General features: G+C 38.6%; 3 protein-coding genes and 1 long non-coding RNA gene across 4 annotated transcripts in view; 2 read left to right on the top strand and 2 right to left on the bottom strand.

Moving 5' to 3' along the window:
• The window catches only part of LOC134816918 (transcription activator BRG1-like), a 762,051-nt gene that overhangs the window by 676,956 nt on the left and 63,360 nt on the right, over positions 1–21,735 (bottom strand). The window lies entirely within an intron of this gene.
• On the top strand, positions 257–3,978 carry LOC134814795 (uncharacterized). Its single transcript, XM_063823072.1, has 3 exons — positions 257–278; positions 442–545; positions 2,245–3,978. The coding sequence occupies exon 3, from the start codon at positions 2,701–2,703 to the stop codon at positions 3,688–3,690; it is 990 nt and encodes a 329-aa protein (XP_063679142.1). The 5' UTR covers positions 257–278; positions 442–545; positions 2,245–2,700; the 3' UTR covers positions 3,691–3,978.
• LOC134825882 (uncharacterized) lies at positions 4,635–5,318 on the top strand. Its single transcript, XR_010161632.1, has 3 exons — positions 4,635–4,880; positions 5,025–5,097; positions 5,247–5,318. It is a non-coding gene; the product is annotated as an uncharacterized LOC134825882 (long non-coding RNA).
• LOC134816914 (putative Polycomb group protein ASXL3) lies at positions 9,556–21,702 on the bottom strand. Its single transcript, XM_063825938.1, has 10 exons — positions 21,590–21,702; positions 17,895–17,974; positions 17,465–17,567; positions 15,160–15,190; positions 14,904–15,040; positions 14,527–14,721; positions 14,314–14,420; positions 14,035–14,108; positions 13,597–13,702; positions 9,556–13,460 (listed from the first exon to the last, which is right to left on the bottom strand). Exons 1-10 carry the CDS (start codon positions 21,632–21,634, stop codon positions 11,375–11,377), a joined length of 2,964 nt encoding a protein of 987 aa, XP_063682008.1. The 5' UTR covers positions 21,635–21,702; the 3' UTR covers positions 9,556–11,374.

Genomic DNA, 21,735 nt, shown 5'->3' with positions numbered 1-21,735 from the left:
CCCTAACCTGCCTGCTTGTCCCAACCTTAGCAGCACCTACCTTATTATCTCGTAAGTCATTGAGCATTAATTGATACGTTCTACATATTTCGTATTCTACCGTTTACTCTATTTAACTTTATCTTGTTTAATTTTATCCTAGTTAGTATATTATTGTCATTAATTAATCCGTCACTTGCTTATAATTTGTCCGTTTTCAGGACAAACCCCTCCCACAGATTGTGCCTCGTTCCCAGCCGTTAGAAAGAATGTAGTAGAGAGAACGAGGGCAAATCACGGTCAGTCACTAGACTTATTTACATTGTGTAATTAATTATTATTTGTCATTATATTACGTATCACTTTATTATATGTTGATTTATCCGACCTAACGTGTCATTAGATTCTTAATTAATTATATGTCCACTTTACGTTCTCTTACCAATTCCATTTCGCAGTCAGTGATCCTAGAAGCTACCTGTCCATCGTCCAGAGAGAGAGTCAGCCAGCCCCGTTATAATACACACCAGTTCCCATTGATCACCCAGCTACCCAACTGATTTAGGGTAACGGACTTTACCATGAGATTGAACACTTATTTTATGTACGATTGGATTGGTCTTGCATTATTTTACAATTCTTATTAACTTGTTTTAATTGGTTATCTTCCAGATATAAATTCATCTAAAAGTTCGAAGTTAAAACTCTAGACATAAATTAACCTGAAAGTTCGAAGTCCATAGTTATAACATAAATTCCTGTCATAAATCTACCATTGTACACTGAGAGTTTGGGTTTGAACTATGCCCTGAGTGAGTCTCAAGCCGGGAGGTATTCCATAATATCGGAACCTGAATATCCATACTCTAGTTAAAAGGAGCCCATTATACGTAGTTAAATTAATACCATCACAATTTAATGAAATATAATAAATAAATAATCTCTAGAAGTCATGGAAAATTAGAGCATTAAATAGGCCGTTAAGTAAGTTGTCGTGCTGAAATCCGAGTACGCCTCTTAACAATGTAGCCCTAATGCGGCTCTCTCTGTACAAATTTTGGTAGCAAAATTTCAAAAAATCTGGAAGAGACGCCAAACTTTAGTTTGCTTGTTTTTGTTGTTATTGCACCGTTAGTGCAATTTGTTTATTTACATTGATAGTAGTTGTTGCAGCCATCACCATAGAATGGTGAAGCCACAACTGAGAAGTTTTGAAGTGGAGATAATGGTTTAGTGTAGAAGTGGAAAAGAATTTATAAGATATTGTGGGGTAGATATGATGAGGATATTTGGGCAAGAGGGATGAAGTGGAGATTTGGGAAGAGATTTGGTAAATGAGATGACGATGTGATGAGGATGTGAAAGGGAAAGTGGTGATAAATATCATAGGTAATATACGGCCGTATAATTGGGTAAATATGGGAATGATGAGAGGAGATGTATGATAAAGTTGAGAAGATTACGGGATATTATGAGATGTTGAAATGTGAGACAAGTATATTATGGGGAGATATATTAAACTGCAGTATAAACTATTAGCCGGCTAAGGGATACGGGGTTCAGAAGATGTTGTGAAGTTTATTGGGAGGAGGTGCTATAATGGTTGTTGACAAGGCGTTGGTTTTAATTAGTAGATGGGCTTCTTATCTGTTATTTGAGTGTTGTGATACCGCCAAAAGAGCTCTTGGTGGTTAGAAACACTTCAGATCCAGTGAGACCCTTCGAACTTTGAAACTAAGATTGGCAACATGATTTAGCGTAATAGGGTATGCGGACGTGAAGAAGAGAAGATATTTGAATTGTGATGAGACAGAGGGAGATTTGATAAAGGGGTTGTTGTTTAGAAAAAAAGAAGTGTTAGTATGATAGGGTATGCGGACGTGAAGAAGAGAAGATATTTGAATTGTGATGAGACAGAGGGAGATTTGATAAAGGGGTTGTTGTTTAGAAATAAAGATGTTAGTGTAATAGGGTATGCGGACGTGAAGATGGGGAAGATGAATTGAGATGAATTGAGATGAGACGAGTAATATGAGATTTTATAAAGGGTATATTGGTTAAAGTTGGCATAGTTGGAAATATGTTGGGAGATAAGGGATACAAATTTTATTGGATGCAGGGTATTTTAAGTTGTGAGTGTTGGCTGGTGGCTGCACAGTTATTACTGCACAGTTATTACTGCACAGTTATTACTGCACAGTTATTAATGCATATTGTTTACTGCATCAGGCAGTATTATTATTTTTTATCTTGAAGGTTCCGCAGAATACTGAGACAGATCAGCAGCTGCAGTAATTCAAGTATTATACAGAGCGTGAAGAAGAATAACGCCTGTCTTTTAGTTACGAACAAAGTTGAGAGAACTTGCAGGTCAGATGTTTTAGTGATAATAAATAAGTTAGAATATTGTTTTTTTTTGCAGCAAACCCTTTTGTGCTGTGTTTTGAATTGTGTAACTATAAGTAGATTCGGCTGATCGAAGTATAGCCGCTAGCTGTAAGATATTTCAAAGTCAAAGTAATTTTAGTTTTGGGTCAAGCTTTTGTGGTATAGAAAGTTTATCTGTCGTGTACATTGTACAATCATTATTTTATAATACAATAGTTATGAGGTATTCTTCACTATTAAATGACACATAGTGAAATTCTTGCTCAATGCTCATATACATTATTTGAACACATTAGCTTAAGTATTTACCTCTAAAAAACATTAAAAATAGGAATGGCCGAACGTGATAATGACAACCTCGATATTGGACAGGGTGAAGTTCAACCTCCATTACCTCCTAGGCAAAATCATGTTAATCAGGGAGCCCCACTTCAATTTCTCCGAGCACCTCCTTTGTTAAGAATGGACAATGACTTAGAGTTATACATCCGGCGTTTCCAGAGCTATGTCGATAGTATCGGAGCTAGAGATAACGAGATACCTCACATTCTCATAAATTGCTTATCCGATGAGTGTCTACTCGCGGTAGAGAGGCATATAAGACCAGAGATCACCTTTGAGGAATTGTTGATAGTGCTAAGGAGAGAATTAGGGATCGGAGGAGGAAATAGGGAAGAGTCGAAGTCTTTACTGAGGAAGACCCTGCGCCAACGTAATGAGTCTGTGAGAGCTTTCTATATTAAATTGTACAACATTGCTAAGAAGGCCTACCCCGGAGACGAGTTAGTACTTGTGAGGGACAATGCACTAAGAGATAGCTTCATAAATAACATACAGGATGCCAATATCAGTGCCCGACTTAGAGAAACACCTGAGCTACAAAATGAACAACTTTTAGAGAGGGCAGACCTTCTCATCAACTGCAAAAACGCTTCCCTATCTAGGACCCAAGCTGTCAACGCTGTGGATACAGCCATCACGCCGGACATTAATGATACAACCAATAAGTTAAACACTATTATAGATTTACTATCTGTTAATGCAATCAGCCAAGTCGCACCACGTGAAGTTCAGCCTGTAAACCCAAATACCGATACTCCCGCTTACAATAATGGCCTCAACCTCCCATACAATTACCAAGGATCACGTGTAAGCATCGGACTACCTAACATAAATTACTATGGACAACAGTCCAACAACTTTGACAACATGGCTTTCAGCAGCCAAAATGCACGTTACAACAACTATTACCGTGAAGGACGAGGACGAGGCCAAGGTTCCTACAATGACCATGAGGACAATGACTTTAATTATAGGTTTTAAGTTGTGGGCATGTATATTTCTTTTCTTTTTTTTTCTTTTATTAAAAAATTAATTTATTGAAGCTTGTGGCAACAAGTCTGTATATATTAATCATGACACACCAACATTTATACCAGATTCCTGGAAATCCTTTAATTCCTGGTAATGGCATTAGTGGCTCTAAATTTCTTAGAAATTCTGAAATTCTCTGTGCAAATTTAATTAGTGTGTTGATTCCTAGAAATCCAAATCCACCCGTTATATTAAAATTTATTAAACCTTATGCCCATGGATTTAGAGATTTGTTTTTTTTTAAAAGATAGTTAGTTTTTTTAATGTAAGATATTTTCTTTAAAAATAAAAGGAAGGGGCATTATTTTATAAAGTTCTTAAATTATAGATGGGGTTGTTATGACGGGGACGTCCTAAAATCGATCGGGGACATGTTAGGGACGTGTGTAGTACCTCAGAACTAGAAGTTAAGTTGAACCCCAGTATGCTGCGTTAGTAGTAATTAGATTTGTAAATATGTGGATTAAAATGGTAAATAAACCATGTAAATTTGCAAATATTCACCGTAACATAAAGTGTCATAAAGATGAATTAGGTGAGAACTTATATGATTAAGATGAATTAAGTGATCATTTATATGATTAAGATCTGATTGGAGAGATTTGCAGAGCACTGCAACCATTGGTCAGAAAGGACATTTAGTTTTATTAGAATTATTTATAACGAAATTATTGGATTAATGGAGTTATTGAATTCGTCAATTTTTTTATGAAAATCTTTTCAAAATTTACATACAATATAACATGTGGCGCAAAATAAAATCAAAATATAACCACTTAGTGGAACGGTATTTTAACCAGTTTTAAAAACCGGGATTTGTATTAATAATCTGTTTGTTTGCAATAACCTGTTTGTAATAACCTGTTTGTTGCTACCTGGATAACGCGCTATACCGCCTCATCTACTGGAACTCCCCTTCCACGGAACACTCTAGGACTACAAAAGGATGGAAGACAAGTTTATCACGGCCTTTTTCTTCTGCCATCGCTCTTTCTTCGGCAAACCCGGCCCGGGGTGATTTAGTGTGCTCTCTCTCTCTCCCATGTCACTAGTCCATTAAGAAGAAGTCACCAGAACATTGCAATTGGTTCCCGTCACTTCCGTAAATTCCCGCTAAGCTAGGAAGTTTGTTGCTCGAGGTATTGTTCTATTATTATGTAACCCATTCATTAGATGTTGTTCATTGCAATGTTATTCCCAAATTATTGTTTCACATTGTTCGTAATACTAAGGTCATTCCCGATTGGTTATTATTTAGTTCCTAATAGTTTATCATTTCCTAGGTAATATTGTGGGTGAGCCCTACCCTAACCTGCCTGCTTGTCCCAACCTTAGCAGCACCTACCTTATTATCTCGTAAGTCATTGAGCATTAATTGATACGTTCTACATATTTCGTATTCTACCGTTTACTCTATTTAACTTTATCTTGTTTAATTTTATCCTAGTTAGTATATTATTGTCATTAATTAATCCGTCACTTGCTTATAATTTGTCCGTTTTCAGGACAAACCCCTCCCACAGATTGTGCCTCGTTCCCAGCCGTTAGAAAGAATGTAGTAGAGAGAACGAGGGCAAATCACGGTCAGTCACTAGACTTATTTACATTGTGTAATTAATTATTATTTGTCATTATATTACGTATCACTTTATTATATGTTGATTTATCCGACCTAACGTGTCATTAGATTCTTAATTAATTATATGTCCACTTTACGTTCTCTTACCAATTCCATTTCGCAGTCAGTGATCCTAGAAGCTACCTGTCCATCGTCCAGAGAGAGAGTCAGCCAGCCCCGTTATAATACACACCAGTTCCCATTGATCACCCAGCTACCCAACTGATTTAGGGTAACGGACTTTACCATGAGATTGAACACTTATTTTATGTACGATTGGATTGGTCTTGCATTATTTTACAATTCTTATTAACTTGTTTTAATTGGTTATCTTCCAGATATAAATTCATCTAAAAGTTCGAAGTTAAAACTCTAGACATAAATTAACCTGAAAGTTCGAAGTCCATAGTTATAACATAAATTCCTGTCATAAATCTACCATTGTACACTGAGAGTTTGGGTTTGAACTATGCCCTGAGTGAGTCTCAAGCCGGGAGGTATTCCATAATATCGGAACCTGAATATCCATACTCTAGTTAAAAGGAGCCCATTATACGTAGTTAAATTAATACCATCACAATTTAATGAAATATAATAAATAAATAATCTCTAGAAGTCATGGAAAATTAGAGCATTAAATAGGCCGTTAAGTAAGTTGTCGTGCTGAAATCCGAGTACGCCTCTTAACAGAAAGCACATGGTTAGGTGAACCCATTTCCGTTGTTGTTTCATTAAGTGGCTAGTACGTAGTATCGTGGCCACAATACAGCCACGCACTCGCGTTTCACATAGCCATGTGTCTACGCGTACTGCGTGACGCGCTTGTGACTGCGTGACGCGCTTGTTTCACATCGTCTTCCACTTGATCTAACACATCCGGTAATGATTCCGAGTCACTGTCTTAAGGACATTCTAACTACCCCAGTGTCCCTTAAATGAGTGTTCGAACTGTTTTCATTCGGAGTTACAGTTGCATAATTTACGCCCGTCTTTGAGTTTGTGTGTAATCTTTCTTGATAGTGTATTTTTGACTTTTGGAGTAACTTTGTGAATTTTATGAACCTCTCCTGCATAATTTATTACCTTATCGTTACTGGGCCGCGCTCAGCCTGTCATTCCGCCAAATCTATATTCGGTTAATGAACATAATAGCCTGGGGTCCTCAGGTAACCTTATCGGTGCATTATCCACTTTTATCCGGTTAAATTATTATATTTGATCTTGTTTCTTTTTCGTACAGATTGTAGTGAAGTTAATTTTTTTACGTGTTTTGGGTCTTATTTATGATTATTTTATAATTATCTTATTTATCTCATTGATGTATTGTCACGACGGGTCCGTTAGTGTTCCCTCTGACTATTTAAGTTTAATTCCAGTTTAATTCCAGTTTTAATTCCAGTTTAATTCCAGTTTAATTCCACAAATAGAATCCCTGGCCGCCTTCAGCGGTCGCGCGCTACTGCAAGCGAGAGGGCTCTGGTTAGAGTTACCTGGGGACCCCAGGCTATTATGTTTATAAACATAGAGATTAGGCGGAATGACAGGCTGAGCGCGGCCCAGTAATGGTTAGAGCAACACTCGAGTCGCGTCGATCGTGCGTGGCAGGTATACAGCGTATGACTTGCAAGCGAGAGGGCTCTTACCTGGGGACCTCAGGCTATCATGTTTATAAACGTAATATAAAGATTAGGCGGAATGACCGGCTGAGCGCGGCCCAGTAAGAGGGCTCTGGTACGTTAAAGCAAGGTTTAACGGGTGATACTCGTAAAATATATGTTCCACACAGGACCGTCGACGGGTCCAACTCGGCGCGCGTCCTGGTGGGTTGTAAACCTACAAAGCAAGGTTAGGAAATCAGAATAACGGGTGTTATTTGAAGTGGGATATGATAGATCGACATGGGCTCGCTATAATATACAATATAGTCTCTAATATTGGCGCCTTAACTATGACATTGCAATGAAACGTACATTGCGATGAAAACTGCGGTGAAATGCTGCGCCTAAGCTATATAAACGTACACTTATATATTTATAAATGCGCGTGCAATGTCACCTGGGGACCTCAGGCTATCATGTTTATAAACAACGAATAAAGATTAATAGGCGGAATGACAGGCTGAGCACGGCCCAGTAAGCGCAATGTTATATGTGTGTACTACGACTTAACGGGTGATACTCGAAACATATTCAATATTTGTTCCAAATGTTTTCAGGCACCTAGACTGTGGACGAGTCCAACTGATCGGCGCACTTCTTGGTAGGTTAAAAACCTACAAATTAAAAATATTACTTGTAGCGCGCACGAGGCACTATTTAAATAAACTTGTTAATGGACTAGGATTTACTTACTTGGGTTACTTGGGTTGGGTTCCGAGCTAGAGTGCTACCAGGCCAAGAATGTCTTGCATCTCCACCGTCTGTCACGTGACTTTTTCAACCCGCTCGGCGCTCTCTAGCTGGTTTTGAACGACCTTTTGAAACCCTACCCCTCTAATTTGTAATCTGATCCCAACCCTAACCCTAACCCAACCCTTAACAAAAACATATGCTGAAACCCTAACCCTAACGAGAAATTAGACTAACTTCCTTATACGGTCATATTACGTGATCGAGACAGTTTTTCGCCAATATCTCGTCAGGGGAGCATTTTAACCCTATGTCATGGGGGTGGTTCGGAATCAGCGTCCGAAAATACATCGATAGAGGTTGGTTACAATCGTCGGGGACCCTTTTAGAACAATCTTGAAGATCGACTGTAGAGTGATTTAGCACGCTCGAATGGACTAAGGGGTCGTTCACATATTACGTTATCATTTTTGGAACATTTTTACCCCGGCATCAGTTTTACACATAGCTATTGCGTGTTGTGTCAAAATCACACTAGCGTAATCATTTGGAACCCCCAAGTTGTAGCGCGATGCGTTACGTGGCCGCGCACTCAATTATGCTTCTCGCAACCATCGGCGAGATGCGCTACTGGGCCACGCTGCAAGCTGCGAAGAATTCACATCTTTAATTACAAATTAACCCCCTCGGCTGATTACGTAATATGTGAACGCCCCCAACCCGGCGCGCGCTACTTCGAAGAAATATATACAATATACGACCCCCCCCCCCCCCCCCCCCATTTTTTGTGTTAAATTTTGATGTAGAGATACAAGAAATACACATTATTATATATATATATATATATATATATATATATTCATTGCTGTCTGAGACTTGAGAAGATTTTTGTAATATGTCAAATGGTTTATACAAATTCGAAAATAAAAAAACGAAAATTTTGATTACATAATCAATAATGAATGAAAATTGTCCAATCGGTATTTCGAAAATCGCTAAAAAATTAAAATTTTGATTACGTAATCAACGACCAAACCCCCCCCCCCTCGGATGAATACGTAATACGTGAACGACCCCTCACTGCATACTGGGCCGCACTCAGCCTGTTATGTCATTCCGCCTAATCTCTATGTTTAGAAACATGATAGCCTGAAGTCCCCAGGCTGCTTTATACTATTATATGACGAATGCGTTGACGGATTATACTCTGTACTCGTCTAAATTTCCTCGAAGTAGCGTGCGCCGGTCTAGTCCATTATGATTAACTGAATGGACTAACTAGATTAGCAAGCTAGATAAACTTTTGACGCAATTAGTCACTTTTAACGGGTGATACTCGTGAAATATCTGTTCCATATACAGGACCGTCGACGAGTTCAACTCGGCGCGCGTCCTGGTAGGTTATAAACCTATGAATCTGTCGATACATGTTACGTATCGGCGACGCTCGCTTCGTGCGCGAAAAGTGGCATGCAACGTATGTCAATGAATCTGTTCCTACACGTTGTATACCGTATGGCGTATAGGGGTCGTTCACATATAACTATATTGAACAATTTCAAAAAGTTATTACGTGGGGGGGGGGGGGGGGGGGGCCGGGGGTATAAATTGTCTGGAATGTTAATGGACCGCGCGCGATCAAAAGGGGTTGCAGCGTCTGTCATTTCTACTGTGTTTTCCGTGTAGATAATGCTGAATCACTTAAGGGTGATACTCGGAAGATATTTGTTCCAAATATTACCGTCGACGAGTCCAACTCTGTAATTTTCATACCGAAACCGTATTTTAGGGGCCGGGGTTTTTTGACGGATTTACTGATAATACTCAACACAAAACGAGTAATACCAGTTTCTGATTTTGAAGACATAACCAAATACTCCAAATTACAACACAAATTTCAAATAAGTCTGTATCTAGTATGGTCTCTAAACTATACTGTTACAGCTAAATCAATTTGGTGTAGCAAGCATGTATTCGTATCAAACATTAGAAAAATAGAACTTAACGAATCTTTGCATAATATCAATGTCTAAATATAGGACACGGAACTGGTCCCTGATTCTCATTGTTAGGAGTATGTTCAATCTCAAATTAATAATATAATGGCATCAATATACATCGTTAGGTTATCTTCGGCCGGAAAACAATTCAAAGCTGTCGCTACCATTTTATCAATAGCACAGAGATCATAAAAAATTGGTTCAGTACGTTCAGATCAGCATCAGACCCAGAAATGATTTAGAGAATTTGGGGGAAATTTTAAATTGTCCTTTTCAGTAAAGCGGTATTTGCATTTCAAAAATTTTCAAAAGCTGGGACAAATTAGGCATGGGGCAAAGGAGGCTAGCTCATAGAACAAATGAACAGGTAGGAGTGGTCATTATGGCATGCAACCCATTGCAATTGGTAAAAATAGTATCTGACAAACCAACTGCTGATCTAATACTTGAGAACACAATTTATATTTCAACAGAGCAGTGTACAATTACCCAAATTATATTTCGAAATTATCCTCGGTAATTAATTTGACAGCTTTAAGTGATAATCACCCCCTTTTCTTGGTGTCTTCAGCAAACAGAATAGAATTAAAAGTTGGTTTTGTCAGTAAATCTAAATGGAAATTACACTAGATTAAAAGAAAATCCTAAGACCGAAAGGACGGTTAAGATAACTCGATAAGATTAAAAAACTAAACTTTTGAAAATCAATAAATATTTCAAATTCAAGCGAACCCAAATTTAGACCCAAATAATCACATAACATTAGGCAGAACTTACTTTTTGTTTTAGAAAAAAGATAGACTATCCCTAGATTTCGGCCTTCACTCAGCAGTGAAACGATAACAATCACAGTGTCATGCATCATGTAAAAATATTGAAATGCGAACATTTCTGATCCTGATTTTCCATACTATAAGACCATCAGATTCTGATACAAGAAAAAAAGAAATCAATGTAAATTTTAAGAGCATTTGTGTATTCAAACGTGAGCTTGAACTAAACACGTTGATAACATGATAATTGATTAATTATAAGGGTAATTTTTTGGAAACAACCATAACAAATTTAAACACAAAATTTCATAAGCTTTCCTCCTAAAACGAGTAATGTCATGCAGTGACCTGGCATGCGCTAAGAGCCACGTCTAATTCTAAAAATGGAAACATAATATCCACTGACTGATCATGAAAACATGTCAAAAAATCTCCTGACCCCCTTGTAAACAAAACATAAATATATATATATCGTATCAATTCGGCGGGCACGCTGGGGGGGAAAGATCTTCACCCAATGTATCCTACAATCAAAGCATATTTGTTATGTACAAAATATATATCATCACCAGACTCGCTGCAGTGAAAAGAAGATTATCAGAAATTAACTTGTTAGTAATAACTAATTACTCTCCGAGGGCTATTCGGGCTTATCTTTCTCGAGCAAAAATAACATCATCAAAATAGTTAAGGGACCCAATATTCGATGTGAGAAGTCTTGTGGAACATGCCTTCCTATATCGAAAGTCGGGCGTTTGAGTCCCCAGCTTATACACCAATTATATAACCTATGCTGTACAATATTTAAAATTACCAATAGTTTATAGAAGTAACTGCTTCAACATCATGTCCAAAACCAGACAAGTTGCTTAGTAGTAGCGGCAAAAAGAATGATCAATTGAACTTGAAAAGTGCTCCACAATTGCTGCACAGAATATTGGAGCAGGTGGAATGGGAGAGATGGTAGCACTTAGTGCAGAAGAGCATGGGAGCGGTGGAACACACGCACTCCCCCGGGCTTCCCTTCACTACGTAGCAGCAGTGGTTGCCGCTACTCAGGTTTGGGTATTGGGAGGGCGGGGATGGCATGTCCGTGTACCGCCGCTGGTTTATCTTGGCTTTCAGCGCACTCCTTATACTCTCACTGCTGTCGGACCGAGAGTAGGGGGGTGGTTGTCGTGATGAACTTGACGGCTTTGCAGATTTCAAACTAGGGTCCTTGACAACAGGTATAGACTTGTGAGCTGGCGTCCTTTGAGAACCACTGTCTAACACTATCATGGGTTGGTGTTCCAAGGGAGCCTTCGTCAGTTTTGGAAGAGCTTGGGTTTGCTGTTTTTCTCTCATGTTTTTCACCAGGTTCTGTGTTTGCTCGACAGGTATGGAGCTTGTTTTGATCCCCTTTTCAGCAAGAAGTTGCTGTTGGAGCGATATTCTCCGTAGATCCGTTTCCTCTTCGCTGTACATTCCGTACAAATCCGGACTGTACCCGCCACCTAAATATGGTGGTATTTGACTGCTGGGACCTCCTTGATCCGCGTAGTAATAATTGTTTTTCGATTTACGCTTCTTAGACTTTTGCTTCTTTGAGAGAAGAACATTTTCTGGAGGTAAAACGATGTCCTTCTTAGGAATTCTCAGGGTAAGTTTTTCTCTTCGCTCCGTGTCGGTTCTAGGGGAGGAGGAGGTTGACGAGCTAGCACTCGGTGAATTGTAAATATTCAGAGGATTGGAAACATCTACACCGTTTTGTCGGGCAGGTGGTGCTGGTGTTGGTGGAGGATCCACTTTCTTGGCTTTCGGTTCCGGGATTTTCAAATCAACTTTGATCTCGTTCATAATATTAAGAGAGATATCGTCAGAAACAGCAAGTTTTGTCACTGTCTCGAAGGGCATCTCGTCAGATGGTTTGACCGAAAAAACCGGTTCCTCAGGGTGCTTCTCGATCTTGATATCACAGGACTTTTCATTGATAAAGTCGCAATTCAGTTCAGGATCATCTAAATCACCTAGGGAATCGCGCTTCTTTTCGACACCATAATCACTCATAATCGAATGGTCTAGATCTAACTCCAGATCCAAGTCTCCAAGATATTTAGAAGGCGGACTTTTGATAGGTGAAATTGGAGTTTCAGAAACTTCATGCTTCATATAAGAAGCTTTGATTGGTGAAACAGGAGTTTGGGAAACTTCAGGCTTAACATACGTATCATTCCGATTAATGATATGTGGCACAACCACAGCTTCAGTTTCCACAGTTTCTTTCTGGCCGCCCATTGTGATAACCAGTTTTATTTTACCAACGCTTGAACCCTGCTCAGAACTATTTTGATGTTCCATTCGAACTTTCTTGGGTGATTCTGGAGGGGTTATTTCTTCTCGAAAATCAAGATTTAACGATGCCTCCACCAACTCAGAGTTCGTTTCAGATGATATAGGACGATCAAGATGTTCAGGATCAGCTGTAGCAATATCACTTACTGAAGGGACTTCTTTTGAATCTTCTTTTTCGAGTGTTAAAGATTGATTTGATTCCTGAGGTGGGTCAGAAGTCTCTCCACAAAAATTATCATTTGTTTGTGTCCTCGCTTCCTCTTCAAAAAGAATGCCAATCCCGGCTTCTATCATAGAATTTTCAGGACTCTCGGGTTCCTCTAGCACATCTGAATCGAAACCACCAACTGAATGAGTCTGATGGACCTTTTCTTCTAACTCGAGCTTTTCGGGACCCTGATCGATTTCATGATCTGGGGTGAGAATGTGGAGATCCTTATCAGTAATATCGGGGTTTAACGAGTGTGACCTGTCGTGTTCTGAGCCGTCTGATGTTGGAGGAGTTAGAGTTTCTTGTAAGGGGTCTGGAGTCGGAGCGATGAAAAAAGTGGTGGGAACTAGAGCCAGAGCTTCTTTGATGCTGTCCTCAAAAGGTTCGTGCCACTGCCGCAACCTTGACTTGCTGCTCCGTACTTCTTCCGTTCGCCTAAAATAACCATATTATCAATATTTAAACACTATACCAGGATTGTAATACCGGAAACGGAAATCCTAATCCTTACCGCAGACGTTATGAAAAAACGTAATACTTGATTAGTTATTGATTAGTTAACAATACTTACGAGAATCCCCAGACATCCTCGAAGAAGGTTTCCTTCCAAGGGTCTCTAGAAACCTGTTTATCAGCTTCAGCTTTAATCTTGGCAGCGAATTCAACCGACAACTCTCCTAAATGGTATAATCTAATGAAAAACTGCACGATAGAAAAGCACCACTTTGGTTCATTATAATTGATTATGTTTGAAAATATTTCGCATCATGACTGAGGCGTGGTCAATGATAAAATAATCACACCTTAGTCACCAAGTCTAGGAAAGCATTGGCAATTTAATCAATCAATGATTTAATGTAATCTACCGATCATTGACTTTGGTTCATTATAAAATATACAATACAGTTACAATAATATGAACTTCATAGAAATCAGCTGAGTGACTGGTGATCAAATAACAAAATGACCGTGTCGAAGGTTTGAATAAAGTTGAAGCTGCACTGCTTACCTTTGCCGAGTTTGTCCTGCCACTCACGGAAGTAGGAAACAAAGAAGGAGTTGGTGAGAGCAGTCGGTGCCAGTCTGGAGAATAGACTTATCAACCATCACAATACAAGAGTGTCAGGGAATACATATTAACGATTCCGAGTTTAGGGCCGTGTATAAGAACAATATGGGCTTCGTCCTGGTCTAGTATACATAAAATGGCTTTATTATTACAAATCATTGTCCGAGATTACGTCAACATGGCCCCAGATCACCGCTAAGGACACGAAAATACACCTACTTCAGATTGTTACGTTCTTTTCTGACGTCCGAGGAGGGCAGTAAAGAGGCGAGGTAACGCTGCTGGCACTTGGACAGGTTCATGAACTCTTCCATGTTCAGACACTTCTGAAAATCACATTTGTAAACTATCTTCGTCACTAAATATAGTCAAACGTTTCGTACAAGGGCGGGAAAAGAAAACGTTTACTAAGAGTTCTAAAGTGCGACTAACCTTGGCGATGCCGTCATATTTCATGATGTCGCTGTTTCCATTGAGCATTTCCTGCACAACAGCTCTGGTTTCCGAGGAGGGTTGTACTGTGGAGTTAACAGCTTCCTTCAGGAGAATAGATGATTTTACAGAGGACCTCGAAACTGAAACAGCCGGCTTTGTTCGCATCCTTTTGTTCTTGCGGGCATGGTCAAACTGAAAGAGTCAAAACTTAGTAAGACTGCGGGTAAAGAGCCCGAAATTCGGGAAATTTCCGGCACCGGTCTGATTTGCTAGCTTTGAGAGTCAAATTCTTAGCAACCTTTACACAGAAAACGCTGAAGGGCCCAGAAAATAATTGGAAGTGCAAATAAGTATCATAAGGAAATGTAACTGACGCTATGTGACGAGTAAGGAGAGTAGCTGACTTTCTCCTCTTTTGCATGGATCAACGAATCTGAGTCCACGAAGTCGTCAGATATTGCTTTTGCTTTCTTTCTTTGAGGTAGCTGCCTTTTGTTCGCACAGATGTTGTCTGCAATCACAATTAAATTTAACCAAATTTAATCGGAGTTCGATAATAATACAATTGATATTTAATTAATGCTGGAGATAAAATCGTGGGTATATTTAAAGCGAATCTGAACAGCTTACCGTGGGTAAATATAGACGCCTTGTGGTTGTCCTGGAAGAATAAAATTATTGGGATCATTTTAGTGGTGTTTCAGTTGTCTCAATACACAATACTACGTCATGGTTGATGGTAACATCTAAGGAACACTTATTGTAGGTTGCGTAATGATCTAAGAGAATATATAGGGTGCTAATCTTGGGTTGGAGTGAAGTAATAACAGGTAATGTCATTCATGATTCAACCGCTCATAAAATTGAGGAAATTCTGCAAGAGCGACGGGATATCACATCTTGGATCAGCGTCAAGAAAATTTTTATGTCATTATAATTATTTTGAGACACAGAAAATGCTGAAAGCAGTGCAGTTTGTTTACGAGTGACTAGGATTGATGCTGAAATTATGTGGTCTACGCGCACGCGCGCGTACAAGATTTGGACAGGCCTCTGAAGGACCGCTATGGGGATATCGACAAACCACAAAAGGCTGGAGGCTGAGCAAGCAAATTGAATAATATAGTCATTTCCATCAACAACTGATGGTGTATAACTACTGCGAGGTGAGAGACTTACTGCCTTTCAGCATGATCCAGAAGAGAAAAGATTCAATAACATTGACTTCCCTTCATTCACAGGTAAGTTTGACTGATAATCTGATGCCGTTTATCTACATTCTACATAGTATTGAAGATTGTCATACTGAACCAGGCCATCTTCTATTTTGGAGATTCCTTGTAATCTTCTAGAAAAAGCTTTTAGTAAAACGACAATATTCTCCTAACTAATAAGGAAATCCCGGAACATAACCTGCCCAGACGAAAATGGCTCCCCAACCAAAGAAGGGTCTTCTAGTATGCTGCTGCTATTTCACGAGTATTCGTTCACAAGAAACATCTAATATAGATTAACATTAACTTCAAGTCTTATCAAACCGAAAAGTGGAAAGTAACTAAAAGGGTTCGAAAGGGCGGCTAAAATAAGGGCACGACAAGAGAAGCAATGAGCTATGAAGGTAGTAAAACAATAGTGGAGGGGAAAAAGGGAGCAAGAAGATACTGTGTAATACAGCCACTAGAGAGGGAGCATGTTGTTTCCCAACATTCCCCCTCTTAATGGCACTAGTGTACTTAACGTAAACTGATGTTAAGTTCTCATCTTTCTATTACATTTGATAAGAACACTTTAAACAGGCTACAGCTCATGTTACCTTGCTTTATAAACTAGTTCTTATTATATACTGGGGGGGGGGGGGGGGGGGGGGGGATCATGAGTAATCCCCCCCCCCCCCCCCCCCCCCCCCCCCCCCCATATACTAGATTTACTTCCATTAAGTGTGGTACAAGGCTGAGATATTGTTTTGGACCACTTTTTGACGGGAATGGTTGCTCCTTCTCTAAGACATCTCTATTAGGGAATGGTACAAATAGTTGTGATGTCATGACGTTTTATCGAAGCAATAACTGATACAATAAGTGACGACTTTCACGGGCCTCCTATTGTGCAAAGATTGCGAAACAGCATCGGGTGTGCCTTGCAGGATATCTTTTATCCTTATATAAAGGAAATTAGGGAGACCAAACCATCACTAAATGTTAAAGTAGGATTTATGCCTCAAACTTATTGATGGTGACGCAAGGTAAACCCGATTATAACTATGTCATGGTTAAATGACCAGCGAGATTAAGGTAGCTTTTAATGCGGAATGGGGCACATGTTTTTTATTGCGACTGTAGTAATAATAATGGTACACTATGTATTAATGGTACATAATAATGTACTAAGAGATTGATATTAATGTTGCTTCTCGCATAGTATAAAACGTAGTATAAAACGAGAAGGATCTTGGGAGAATATCTGACAAAACAAAATCTAGGTGCTTTCAGTCCCCAGGGTCCAGTAGCTATAAATAAATAATGGAAGAAAGATCAACATTACTATAATTTACTGTAAATTATTTGAATATAATGGGGACTTCATTACTAACCTAAGATGCGAATAAAATTAAGAGGATTGTTGCAATATTCCCAATATTATAAAAAAGAGTAAACTAATTGATCGCAAGATTTATTTCTCTTTATCGATGCGTCCGGTTAAAAAATGTCCACCACAGTCAAAAACCTTGGATATGGAGAAACTTAAAACCCTGGATGCATCTTAAGACAGTATTTATTTTTGGGTGTTTTTCTGGGCTATTTTGGTCCCAGATTCTTACTGAAGTTTTACATGGTTTATTAACAAGTCTGGTGGTGGGATGAAACAATATCCTCAAGTCTCTTTAAATTTATATCATTGATAAACGTGGTATTTATATATAAAATGGTTAACTCACGTTAATAACGAATTTCTTGTCCTCCACTTTGCAGATCACTGGATTTTTACCAGTTGAGTTAGCTAGCAACGCTCTCATCACCATTTCTCCGCTGTTTGGAACCCTGCAAATAATACAAATTCATTAACACATAGAATTTACATTCAATTCTTTATTTTTGACAGACAATTCTTAGAATCTTTACGATTGATAAGATTATAATTGTTGTTACAGACATCTTTTTCTGACAGTTAGCACCTATCTTATAATGTTTAGATTGGTTTTATTAACCGTTCTAACCTTTCTGAAGGCTATTTCTCGGAAATTCTTTACGGTAGGGTAAGTCAATTCAGAAGATTTTTAACAGTTCTAATTTTGGAAAGTGAAATCTAATTACTAATTACAATTGAGTGAGAAGGTTTGTGGTTATTTGACACTTATTTTTACTTACCTTGTATCTTTGAGCCCGAGGTCGGATATTTTCTGTAGGATTTGAGTCTGACACATGGCTCCCTCAGATTTACTTAGTACCTGAAGGAGGGTTAATTTGTTATAACCAATAAACATTTCAGATCCGAATGTAAAATATTGAAAATTTCAAAACGACGCGATGTACAATGAATTTGAAGCTCCGCAATAATCTCATCTTTTGGAATCAATTGATAGGTAAAATTCAAAACGCTGTCAGTTGTGACAGTCTTTTCCTAAAATGGCATAAATGGCATACATTTTTATGGGGAAAATGGAAAAACCTGACATTTTACATGCCATGGATTTTGAACATCGAATTACATGTGACACCTAAATTGGGCGACCTAACATGTTTATTGTTTATTTACTCATGCCAGGCTACTAGAGGCTCATACAAGCCACCAGGCTGCTAGAGGCATGATCTGCAAGACTTTGGCATGATACTAAATTAAGGTGAAATTGTTAGTATCTTGTCTGGATTAAATGCGCATTGCACCTGCGATTTGACCCCGCTCTAGGGTCCTACTTTTGACCAAGTACTCCCTACAGCTCTATAGTCCCCCGCTCTACAGTCCTGCTCCCAAATGTCCCTTTATATGCATATTTTTTTTGAGTAAACGGAGAAAAATGTGAGTGTTTTAACCCATTAGGGACGATAGGGTCGTTTTTATGACCCACCTTTTCTAGACGAAAAACCAAATTACTAAACGCTATAACGAATCTATAGCATATATGCTCAAAATTTATTGGGCTACATATAATGAAGCCCAATAAATTTTGAGTATATATGCTATAGATTCGTTATAGCGTTTAGTAATTTGGTTTTTCGTCTAGAAAAGGTGGGTCATAAAAACGACCCTATCGTCCCTAATGGGTTAAGGGAACATACTCCAAAACCGTTTATGATTTGGCAGAGCAAATGACTCCCTATTAGGAAAATATAGACACAAACAATGTATTTTGGCACTTTTTAAGGGGGGGAGGGTGGGGTTCACCCTGATTTTTTTGTGAAACTTGTTTTCGAGATAGCCAGTTGACCAACAAACTAGGACCGGTAACCAAACTTTTGAGGGGGTCCCGGACCCCAACCGCCAAACGGTGCCTGCGGGGCAGCCACGCCCATATTCTGTCCAAATTAGGCCCAATTTAGCCAAATACCCTGAACATGCCCAAACCCCAGATTTTAGGTGGCCTGGTCTACTTGTAGCTAGTGGTCCCCTGAACCCGTATATGAATTTTCATCAAGATTGGACAAAAAATGGCTGAGTTATGAGCCAAAAACCATATGACCATATTTGGGCATACGCACCAATTTCGATCGATTTTGGCCCATAAATTGAATAAATATCAATATTTTTGAATGAAACTAACTTTATATGGAAGGTAAGCCTATACTACACATTCTCTATGAATATCAGCTCAATATCTACCTAACTGTGGAGGTTGTGTTCAAATAATCGCAAAAAATGAACAAAATTGCCCATATCTCAGTTTGCGATATTTGCAAAACTGACTTCGCTCAAAACGGCCGAATTCTGAAAAATGCCCGGCAAATTTTGGAATTTGGCAGCCAAATTTTTTTAAAGGCCTAACTCAAAATTCTGTCCCAAAACTTAAGGTCGAAATGCGATTCTACGTTGATTCTGAAAATTTCATGTAAAAATATTGAAACCCTATTAAGTTCTATTGTTTTGAGCGAAGTCAGTTTTGCAAATATCGCGAACTGAGATATATGGGCAATTTTGTTCATTTTTTGCGATTATTTGAACACAAAATCCACAGTTATGTAGATATTGAGCTGATATTCATAGAGAATGTGTAGTATAGGCTTACCTTCCATGTAAAGTTAGTTTCATTCAAAAATATTGATATTTATCAATTTATGGGCCAAAAACGATCAAATGTTAATTGGTGCGTATGCCCAAATATGGTCATATGGTTTTTGGTTCATAACTCAGCCATTTTTTGTCCAATCTTGATGAAAATTCATATACGGGTTCAGGGGACCACTAGCTACAAGTAGACCACCTAAAATCTGGGGTTTGGGCATGTTCAGGGTATTTAGCTAAATTGGGCCTAATTTGGACAGAATATGGGCGTGGCTGCACCGCGGGCACCGTTTGGTGGTTGGGGTCCGGTACCCCCTCAACAGTTTGGTCACCGGTCCTAGTTTGTTGGTCAACTGCTATCTCGAAAACAAGTTTCACAAAAAAATCAGGGTGAACCCCCCCCCCCCCTTAAAGTATTCGCACTTTCGAAAATATTCGAAAAGTACTCGAAAAGCTTTTTTAAATGTTTTTGGTTAAGTCACATCGGTTGCTATATTTAGTCGGTTTTATTTTCAAGGTATCGAGCCAATTCGTAAACCTTCACATTAATTCCTACGAGAACCTTTTCAAATTAATATTTGATTGAACAATAGATGACTAAGTTACAAGCTGATTAAAGCTGAGTGCACAGAAGAATTACGATTTTTTCCTTAACACACAGTACTTTAGATATCGTTCCACAAATTCTTGTGAGTGTAACTGAAGAGGGGGGGGATCATACACTTAGTACCGTACGTGACGTTAGGGGGGGGGGGGGGAGGGTGGGTCATATTTTTTCCAAAACACAGTTAGTATTTTTGTACTAAGTGGTGGGTCTGCTGCTCATTTCCCAGAAAACAGTTAATACATGGTACTAAGGGGGGCACGTCCAACCCCAAAAAAACCCATTTTACCTCATATTTCAATTTTGGGAATGGTTTTTGAGGTTTTTTTCCTTTTTTTTGGGTTTTTTTTGAATTTTTCTCTTTTTTTTATCTAATTCGACTACATTGAAAACAAAACCCCTACTAAATAGCGGGTATAATTTGTCCATTTACAATGCTTAATGAGCTGTTTAAAGCAATGGGAAGCAATTTATGGGTGGGTATCTTATTTTATATACCAAGACACAGTTAGTACCGTGATTTCTCAACAGTTAGTACCGCAAAATTAAAGCCGGCAAAAAGGGTGGGTGTCTTAATTATTATCCTAAAAAACAGTTAGTACCGCAAAGGGGGTGGGTGGGTGACGAAATCACTGATTAAGTGCCGAAATCACGTATCTGCGAGATCTTAAAAGAGTCATAACTCGGTTAAATTGTGAACAACCAACTTGAAATTTTGGGAAAGCACTTCAATTATCAAACCAAATGTGTCTAGAAACTTTGGAGTTCCTAGCTGAATAGCTGAATGGGAATGGCGTGCCACACCCTCTCTCATCAATGAAATTTTACGAAACCTTTAGGAAATTTAAGTTTGACCCATATCTATATGCTCTAAAACTTTTGTGCAATTTTGATACGAATTACGTGAGTTATTGAAGGGTTGCGTGTGGGCAGTTACTGTACAATCAGCTTGAATTTATATTATAGAAAACTTATACGTGTTCAAGCTAGATAATCAAGTTCAAGGTCGAAATCGATTGAAAAGGGCAAAAACTGTCATTTCTCCGTTAAAAATAATTTCTAGATAAATATTGAAATTAATTTACATCGTTCTCTAAGGTTGAAACTTTGTAAAATATTGGTTTTTCTAAAGTACCAATATGGCATTATAAAATGGCATAAATTTATATGGAGAAAATTTAAATTTATGCCAATTTCCTGGCGGGATCAGGGTTACAGACAGCGTTTATTGAAATAACTTACAAATTTGGTCGCATCTAGCCAGGAGAAGTTGTTTCTTCTTTTCATGCCTGACCATTACTGCAGGAGGTAGATGGCATCCTTCACATGGCTCACATCGCTATAGTAGTTTGTTTGTTAGTTATTAAATTGTGTGGTTAAAATGTGTA

This window comes from Bolinopsis microptera, chromosome 1 (assembly GCF_026151205.1).
Source record: "Bolinopsis microptera isolate Bmic1 chromosome 1, MBARI_Bmic_1.0, whole genome shotgun sequence".
NCBI lineage: Eukaryota > Metazoa > Ctenophora > Tentaculata > Lobata > Bolinopsidae > Bolinopsis > Bolinopsis microptera.
Note: the sequence above shows the minus strand (reverse complement) of the source record. Positions and strands in the feature narration are given on the sequence as shown.